Below are 10,114 nucleotides of genomic sequence, written 5' to 3' on the forward strand. Positions count from 1 at the left end.
CTAATCTCCTTGAATACTTACAATCACTGTCATGGTCATATGGAATTGTTTAATTCATTTAAGCTTGTTAGTATAGTTGACTCTGCTTTCTTTCACAACCTACCTTATCATTCCTATATAGCCGTGGTTCTCAACCTGTCGCCAAAAATGCATGCAGCTGCGGCCCATGTGACATCCTCAGGGTCATACAGGTAGTATGGTGGCCAACAATAGTAAATGGGTTGAGAACCACTGCTATAATACCTTATGCCGATGCTACCGTCCCCCATTGATTATCATCGTTCTACCAAGTTTGTGTGATGTCTGTTTTATCAATATCCTCATTTAAGGCCAGGCACTCAAGTTCCCCCATCTTAGTATTTAGATGTCTAGCATTTGTATACAAGTACTTGTTAAATTTGTCCCTATTTAATTGTCTGCCTTTATGCAATGAAATTAAAGGAGACACTCTTTTCTTTGATTATTTATATTCAGCTTCTACTTGTGCTCTACCAATATCTATCCTCTCCTCTTTACTAGGATATCAAAAATCTCCATTACTAGAGCTTCCCCTAAGGGATGTATCTGTACAAACAGTGTGCTCCTCTCAGCGTGTTGGCTTTCCCATAGCCAGAGTTTAAAAACTCCTTTATGACCTTTTCAATTTTATATGCCAGCAATTCTGGTCCTTCCTGTATAGGTTCTTTCTTTCCCAAAAGCTTCCCCAACCCCTAATAAACCTAACACTTTCCTCTCTACACAATCTCACCCATGCAGGGAGATCCTGCAGTTCTGCCTGCCTGGCCTTGCAGGGGGAGCTGGAAGCATTTCAGATCATGCTATCATAGAGGTCTTGGACTTTAATCTTTTACCCAGCAGCCTAAATTTGGCTTCCAGGATCTCTCTACCTTTCCCTGTGGCTGAGAGGTGAAGAAGACTCGAGTCTCAGGAAAGGAAGAGCACATAGGTGGACTCCATCAACACAGTCATGACAAAGTAATAAAAAGGTTCAGGAGGGGCTGCACTCCAGGGATCTGCTACAAGGGTAAATGGGAGGTGAGAGGGTCGGTGCTGGCAAAGAGGGAGCTGGGTCATAGTGACCCACAGTTATGCTTCCATTTCCACCAGACTGGAGGTGGGGGAGTCTTAGGTTGGAGCTCAAATGATTCATAAAGGGGCATTCTGCTGCTGCCTGGTAATAGAACCAGCTGAGCGCAGTTTTGCCAAACTTTGTGTCAGCATCACATCTCCCTAATATCACTTCACTCCCAACATATCTACTGGATTCCTTAGAGGCCCTCTGCTGAACTTTTAACTGAGGCATGATCATAAGATCTGTACATAAACAGTCCCAATCCATAATGAGCTGCCTGGGAGATTGCATAGGGGTGAGTTGCCCTCCTGAGGAGGAATGCAGGAACGAGGACTCTTTAGAAGCAGGTGAGCTCAGGAGAAAGATCTGTCACAAGAACAGGGTTAGGCAAAGAAATCTGGTTAATTATACACAATGACCAGGGATATGTAAGGATATTGTCCTAAAAGGATCACCATTTGCAGGGAAAGTGTCCCCATTCCTTTGGAGGCAACATGGACAGATCAGTGCACATCAGGGACCTTTGTGTAGTGGAGAGATTTGCCCTGGGCTGGCTGAATTTCAGAAGATGCAGGCTTACAAAAACCTAAGTGTTTACCTCTGTTGAGACCCAGTTTATCGTGTGACAAACATAATATTGTTTCCTTGACTTCCCCCATCTGTCCATCTCCATCGGTGTCTCTTGTTCTTTTACTTTGACTTGTACCCCCTTGGGGCAGGGATTGTCTTTTGTTTTCTGCTTGTACAGCGCTTAGCACAGTGGGGTCTTGTCCATGGCAGGGGTTCCCAGGCACAACGATAATACAAATAATGATAAGGGTGGAGAATGAGAGAAAAGAAGTGTGCTACATGGACAAAGAACGAACTAAAGATCCTCTAGCTCTTTTGTTTTCTGCCATTGTCTCTCCTGCCCTTTGCTGTCCTACCCAGTTATGCAATAACTTAATAAAAATTACAAGTTTATACCATGAGATGGTTTCTGGTAGCAAGTTATACTTTAGGATGGGTTACAGCAAAGATTGTCCCAACCCTGCTGCTCATTAGGCAGTAAGATGATGGGAAGGGAAAGTTACTAAGGACCCAGATTTCTGATTCTCTTATACTACTTTAAATATTACCCTATAGCAAATAAGTAAAAAATCTACAATAATACACTTGTAGCTTTTAAACTACCCAAGTGAGTCCATGCAGATTGGCTATCTCACTGTCTGCTCTACATGAATAAGAAACACTTGCACAGAGCTGTAAGCCCTAACTCCTCAAAGTTATTTAGACTTCCTAACTTTTGATTGAAAGCAATGGGTAAAGTGCCTAAATACCTCTGTAGATCTGCGACCAAACTGCTCACAGGAGAGTTCATCTTGAACTACTAAGAAATTAACCAAAGGGGTCAGTTGCAATCCTATTGTGTACATTATTCACTTTCCAAGAACCCCCGCATGTTGTCCCACATGCATTCTATCCTCATTGGTCACACCAGAGAGTACTTCTTTCTCACAGGTTTGCTGAACTGTCTGTCTTCAGCTCCTGACCACCTCCCCAAAGCCATCATCACAGGTACATAAAAGGTGATAGTAGGTGGATGTGTTGTACTTACTGGAATTTCAAGTACAGCTGATCAGGCCAGGTAAATAATTACTGTAGATGAGATGATAGTAAATAAAAACATTTTTATTAGTTTCAACATATAGTAATTTGCACAAAATGCTACTTTTTAAATATGATTGATGGGGTTTGTATTTCTGGTTTGTGGGTGTTTTTTTTTTTCTTCCTTCCTTCTCTACTTCTCTCCTGATAGGGAGAGAAAGGAAGTATCAAGTTGGCGCTTCTTTACTGTGATCTATAGCTGGTAGCTTTGCTTTTTTTTCCTTCCTGCCTGGTATGTAGATAGGACTTCTCTCAAATGTGACTTCTCAGAGACTCCTTCTTAATCCTTACATCGATGAGAATAACTTACAGACTATTTTCTCAAAGAGGTTAAAATGTTAGTAAAAACTAGATATTTGTAGGGTTCTATTAAGCTATGATTGATGTGACTGGTTGTTAAGCTGCAGTGTTTAGTCAAATGAGTTTGTGCTCTTGACCTGTAACTGCTCCACCTCTCTTGCCTTTCAGCTGTCTCTGACTCCGCTATGTCTTCTGAGAAGCAAATAAATGATTCTTCCCTAGAGAACCAGGAACAGGAGCAACAGGTAGGTAGATGTATTAAGAGGGTGATATACTGACTCTCCCCTGTCACTGTCTAAAAGCTATTCTACTAAATGGAAAAAACTTGTAGTGGTGTTTTTAAACTAAGTGTGGGGGTTGGGAAAGCTATTGGGTGCAGAGGAGTACACGATTTGGACAGACATCCCCTGGGAAAGGATCTATTAGAAAATCCCCTTTATCTCCTAGTAAGGAGGTGAGGATGGAAGCTGGCAAAGTACAGGTAGGAAGTGAGGCGACTGAGTCCCATTCAACTACATTAAGTTACAAATAGTGAAGGCCAAAGCTGACTGAAAAGAATTAAGGGATCTCAGAAAAGTGTGTGACTAGGCAACAAAATGGCAGATGATGTTGATAAATGCAAGTTAATGCACATTGAGAAAACATAATCCCAACCACACAAAGTGATAGAATCTAAATTAGCTGTTTTCACAAAAGAAACTTCTTGAAGTCATTGAGCAGATGTTTTCTGAGAACTATCCACAATGTGCAGTAGCAGTTTAAAAAGCTAACTATGTTGAGAAGCATTAGGAAATGGGTAGGTATTAAGACAGAAAAATATCATGCCCCTATATAAATCTATAATACTGCCACACAGTTCTGGTTGCCCCATATCGAAAGAGGATTATTAGAATTAAAAAAAGTACAGAGAAGGGCACCAAAAATGATTAGGGATATGGAAGCTGTTCCATATAAGGCAAGATTAAAAAGACTGGGGTGGCTTATCTTCAGAAGGAGACTAAGAGAAGGTCTATAAAATCACAAATGGTGTAGAGAAAGTGAATAGGGAAGTGTTGTTGTGAAAGAGTAAACATGACCCAAGAACCAGGGGTCACCCAGTGAAACTAATAGGCAGCAGGCTTAAAAGAAAAGACCTGTGAAAGTTTAAAAGAAAAGACCTGTGAAAGCCTGCCACCCAAGACCTGTGAAAGTTTGGGATCGTTGTCCAGGATGGGTTGTAGATCCCTGATGATGCATTATAACCACATCTGCTCTAACCCCTCAGACAGAGACCAACACCTACAAAATCTCCACCAAGCATTCTCAAAACTACAATACCCACACGACGAGGAAAATTAGGAAAAGATCAACAGAGCAGACGTGTACTCAGAAGCCCTCCTACTACAAGACAAACCCAAGAAAGAAAACCAACAGGACTCCACTGGCCATGCACACATACAGCTCCCAGCTAAAACCCCTCCAACGCTCATCAGGGATCTATCAACCCATCCTGGACAACGATCCCAACTTTCACAGGTCTTGGGTGGCAGGCCAATCCTTGCCCACAGACAACCTGCCAACCTGAAACGTATTCTCACCAGCAACTGCACACCGTACCATAGTAAACTCTACTCAGGAACAATCCATGCAACAAACCTCGATGCCAACTCTGCCCACATATCTACACCAGCGACACCATCACAGGACCTAACCAGATCAGCCACAGGCCATCACTGGTTCATTCACCTGCATGTCCACACAATGTAATATACACCATCGTATGCCAGCAATGCCCCTCTGGCTATGTACATCGGCCAACTGGACAGTCACTACAGAAAAGGGATAAATGGACACAAATCAGATATCAGGAATGGCAATATACAAAAACCTGTAGGAGAGCACTTCAACCTCCCTGGCCACACTAATAGCAGACCTTAAGGTGGCCATTCCTGCAGCAAAAAAAAAACTTCAGGACCAGACTTCAAAGAGAAACTGCTGAGCTTCAGTTCATCTGCAAATTTGACACCATCAGCTCTGGACTAAACAAAGACTGTGAATGGCTTGCCAATTACAGAACCAGTTTCTCCTCCTTGGTTTTCACACCTCTACTGCTAGAACAGGGCCCATCCTCCCTGATTGAAACTAACCTCGTTATCTCTAGCTTGCTTGCTAGCATATATATACCTGCCTCTGAAATTTCACTACTGCTGTCTGACGAAGTGGGTATTCACCCACGAAGCTCACGCTCCAAAACTCTGTTAGTCGAATAAGGTGCACAGGCATTCTCTGCTGCTTTTTGCAGATTCCCGAACGTTGCAACACTATTGGCACCCCTCTGATACTAACGTGAGGCTCTCCTGTCTCACACCTTTGACTAAGGAAAACCCAGGTTCCAGCTGGAATTAGCTGCTTCTAAGCTCGTCACGTAACTGGATCTAGGCCCGGCCAGGGCAAACTTTTTGGCCTGAAGGGCCACGTTGGATTTCTGAAAATGCTACGCCGAGAGGCCATGAGAGGAGGCTATGCTCCCCAAACAGCCAGGTATGACCAGGAACTCCTTCTCCTTTCACTGCCACTGAGCAACCTCTGCCCGTGCTCCATCTCAATCCCTTCTCATTCCTCAAGACGCAACCCCAGAATGAAACCATGCCCTCCATTCACTCCCTCTGTTCCCACTTTCTGACCACCCTAGACACTGTCCCACTCTGACTTCCACCCTGAACCCCCTGGCCTGTCTGTCCATCCACACCATCCCTGCCCCCCTTACATGATGCTGGAGCACCAGGACAGCCGCTATTGCCACGTGGGCAGTCCAGAGCACAAAGCTGTTCAGACTGTGGCTTGGCCGCTGTGCTCCCAGAAAGAGCTTGCAGCCAAAGAGCAGCACTGTTGGCAGCAGTGAGCTGAGGCAAGCAGAGGAGTGGCCGTGGGGCTAACCTCCCAGGTCAGGAGCATCTGGTCCGCGTTCAGAGGGTTCCCAGTATCTGAATGTGGGCCTAGTTTCCCAACCGTGCTGATCTAGGCAAACAAGCCAATCCCAACTGCCAACATACTTTGGTTCCATCAAAACTCACAAGCTGATGCAACACCTGGCCAAACTCAGTCTCGAAAGGAGATCTCTGAGAAAGGTGTTGCAATTGAGCGACTCAGTGCAGAAGGGAGGGGAAGATAATTTCCGTCTTGGCATGGAGCACTGGCTGTCTGTCTGTGGCAGTATTTGCCAACATACTGAATATCCAAACATACTGAAATATAGACCAGTCATCACTGGTATGGAGGAAGCCCCAGCATCTCATAGATGCTCAAAAATGCATGTGATGTATAAAAGGTGCTACAGAGGTGTTATGGTAAGACTTCTTTTTCTCCTTGCTCCTCCAGATTGAATATATGAAGCAAGGAGTGGATCAGAAGCTTCAAGATGGCCAAGAGAAGCTCCACCAAATGTGGCTGGACTGGAGCAAAAGGCAGACAGGAGGGAGTGAGGACACAGACTTGGTACAAGCTGAGGTATGTAATTAGCCAGGATCCAGCTTTGGGCTGTGTCCTTTCTGCCCCTCTCAAGAGTCGTCTTCTACCTCACTAATAACTTGTTTCCTTTCAGCAACTGGAGTCTCGTGCTCTGACAATGTTTCTGAGCATTATACAGCAGCTGCAGGCAACCTGCCTGACCCTAATGTCAAGCATCCAAGGCTTCCCCTCCAACATTCAGGATAAGGTGCAGCAGGTTTGCCACAGCACAAAAGAGCTCCAGGCTTCTTTCTCCACAGTCCACTCCTTCCAAGACCTCTCCAGCAGAATCCTGACCCAGAGCCGCAAACAGGTCACCAAAGCCCAGGGCTACATTGATGAGCTGCTAGAGTACATAGTGCACAACACTCCTCTGTCCTGGCTAGTGGGACCCTTCATGCTGTCTGGTAAAATACCAGAAGAAGCCATGGAACCATCAGAATGAGGGGGGGGGGGAAGACTAAGTGGCTTCCATAATCAGCTCTGTCAAACTTACTGCAACTCACTTGTAAAGGACCGAATTTTCCTTAACACTTTTATAGTGATTAACAATAAGGTCTGAAAGCTTAAACCTTTGTGCAGCCACCTCCTGACATTAGATTGAATTGCTTTTTCTTGTAGGGAAATGAAGCTGCTTGCAGCTCCTGGCTCAAACGTTCTTCACCACAATCCTGGAGAGGCACTTTCTCCCCAGGTAGCTTAGGGTAGAACTCCATCTCACATCTTGCATGGGCTGCATGCTACCTGGGGCTGAGCTAAGATAAAAACAATGATTGAGTTTGCTTTCTAAACAGGAATGTCGTCACCAGCAGTATCTGTTTAAAATGAGGGTGAAATATGACTGTAAAACAATACATAAGCTGCATACTACACTCCAGGAACTCAACAACCTACATCTAGAATACTCCCCACAATCTTCAAGTAGTGGCTGAGAACTAGGTTTCTTCTGGGGAAAGCTGTTTTTTGCCACAGGTGAGGTAGACTTCTCCAACTTGGAGAAGTTCTTGCTAGACCTCTAAGACTTCCTCCTTGAAGCAGTGAGAAATGGTACTAAATACACCTTCAGCTCTAGGTGTCTCATGTGGCTTGCTGAACAAGTCCATTGACAAGCACTAGAAAGGCCATGGTGGGAGGAGGGGTGTATAAAAACACTGTTAGTCAGATGACTGTAACCAGTGTATTGGTGACTACCTTTACACTTGTTTTGGTAACTGGCTCACTCATATTCCCTTGTCACTTCTCCTCAAATTGCTGTAGTAGAGAACTTTTGTCTCTTGTAAAATAAAGGTATATTGCATACAAACTTGTCTTCTAGCTTGTTCTTGAATTGCTTTAACTTTTAGCCTTTCTAGTGTTATCTCCTGTAACACAGGAATCCATTCCAGGAAGTCCAATAGCTGTAGGTGAATGAGCATCTCTTTTTAAAAATTTCCAGTGCTGGAGAACCAACAGCCACCATTGGCAACCTGATACCATCAAGAAAAGGTAGGAGACCATACCAACAGCCACCTATCCTTCCTCTACTCATATCTTTCATCAGGATCTTAAGGAAGATGGTGTCTCCACACAGTATTCCAGAATTCTTTTTAGGTTAGTTGGGACCAGTAAAGATCCTCATCCCTGGGGCTTGAGGGTTCTAAACTTCTTTTGAGGGTTAGATAAACATTATTTCCCTCTAATGTCCATATCACGTGTCAGACCAGAAGGTGCCCTTAGCTTCAACATCAAATATAGCTAACTGGAAAATCTCCAAACAGTACATAGCACTGCAGAAAGAACTTCTGGCTTCACAAAACAGGGCTTAAAATAAATTCCAAGCATGTGGGGCTCTACTACCTTGCATGAAACGTATAACAGTACACATGCTGGTTAATAATCTTATGCGCAAACTTCTAGCTTGTGTAACGAGTCCTGCATCTATTTACTGTTCTTTGAACTAATGTTCTCTTACTCCTGTCCATTCAGTACTGCCTGCTACTGGTCTAAAGATCTCCCAAAGCATGAGTCCCACTCTGTCTGCTGCTTTTGGGAACTTCAGTATGAATAGTAGACCATGCACTAACTGAAGCAGCTTTTTAATTACAGCTGTGATGTAATGTTTCAGAACTTTCTATCTTCCCAATCTTTTTCCAATAAAGGGTACAGGACCTAGAATATCCAGGGGTCATGTTGTAATTGTGTGCTACCGCAACATAACCGTTTTGCCTCTCAGGCCATTGCTTTCTGTTCACATGGAATGAAATGCAGTTGGCTGACACTTGTGCAGGTGGTGGTCTAGAAAATGGAAAGTTATCTTACAAAAYACAAAGAKCCTCTTCCACAGRTCACTATTTTTTCTCTTGYTACCRATAAGGAAATTGCAGTGCAGAAAGTCACCTGGTAAAGGCAACACAGTCTGTTAGAGCCAAGCAGCCTACCTCCTAGTCTTGTACAGTAACGCCTCACTTAATGTGGTCCTAGTTCACATTGCTTTGTTGTGTTGCTATTAGGGAACAAGCATGTTTAAAGTTGTGCAATGCTCCCTTACAATATCATTTGGCAGCTGCCTGTTTTGTCCACTGCTAGCAGGATTCTCTGCAGGATCAGCCCCTCCTTGAGGGGATTAGAACCAAGCGGGGCCAGCAGCCCCCATCCCCATCAGCTCCCCTAAATTCCCTGTAAGGTATGTGGCTCAGCAGCTGCCCAGCAGCAGTTCAGCTGTCCCTCCCCACACTACCATGCTGCTCTTGCTCTGCCCTCTGCCTTGAAGCTGCTATCAGGAGCTTCCTGCTTGTGGGGGAGAGGGTGCTGATATCACAATGTCCCCCTACTCCATACCCTCTCCACAAAGCAGAGGAGGGGGACAGAAAGGAGGGCACTTGCTGGAAGCTGTTGCTTCCTTTCTGAACTGGCTGATCTGCTTAAAAAGGCAGTGTACTTGAACTATGCTAATCCGACTTCAAAGGGCAATGCACATCTCTCTCTCTCACTCATGCACCTACTCCTCAGCCTTTTAGAAAGGCAGCAGCTGTGCATGTGCTGTCAGGAGGAGGGAGTGGTGCACTCCCACTGGATAGCATCGGCTCATCATATTCAGTTTTTGTAGTGAAGTGTTTGCAGCTACTGCCTGGCATCTATTGTGTTTCCTCCCTCCTGCTTTGTAGACTGTGAGGTTACATTAATAACTACGTATTAACCCTCGAGGGCTCAGCTGAGTGGTAGTCCATCATTTAGCAGCAAGGCATTCCCGGGAAATATCCTACCCTCTGACTTCACCACCTCAACCAAGCTTCACAGTCATTCATTGCTCTGTACAATATTAAACTGTTTGTTTAAAACTTATACTGTAATGTATATAAATGGCCTTTGTCTGGCAAAAAAAAATTCCATGGAACCTAACCCCCCGCCTCTATTTACATTAATTCTTAGGGGGAAATCGGATTCACTTAACAACATTTTCCATAAAGTTGCATTTTTCAGGACTATAACTCCAATGCTAAGTGAGGAGTTACTGTATTCTAATCACACACTCATCAACTTTGTCTTCTTACTATACTGTGAGGTGACCCAGGGCAACATTCAAATTTCAATCATCAGTTTGAGTTCAGTAGCAAGGAATTTTGACTAACA

At 44.2% G+C, this 10,114-nt stretch overlaps 1 protein-coding gene across 1 annotated transcript; it reads left to right on the forward strand.

The window, feature by feature from the left end:
• Positions 1-1,340: 1,340 nt before the first annotated feature.
• Positions 1,341-7,808, forward strand: LOC116833485 (perilipin-2-like). The gene is given in 7 exon segments (XM_075061431.1): positions 1,341-1,419; positions 2,447-2,605; positions 2,608-2,640; positions 3,188-3,285; positions 5,691-5,886; positions 6,351-6,505; positions 6,600-7,808. Coding segments are annotated over 7 exon segments (1,071 nt in total). The 3' UTR covers positions 6,951-7,808.
• The last annotated feature ends 2,306 nt before the right edge of the window (positions 7,809-10,114 follow it).

This window comes from Chelonoidis abingdonii, unplaced genomic scaffold, assembly GCF_003597395.2.
Source record: "Chelonoidis abingdonii isolate Lonesome George unplaced genomic scaffold, CheloAbing_2.0 scaffold0717, whole genome shotgun sequence".
NCBI lineage: Eukaryota > Metazoa > Chordata > Testudines > Testudinidae > Chelonoidis > Chelonoidis abingdonii.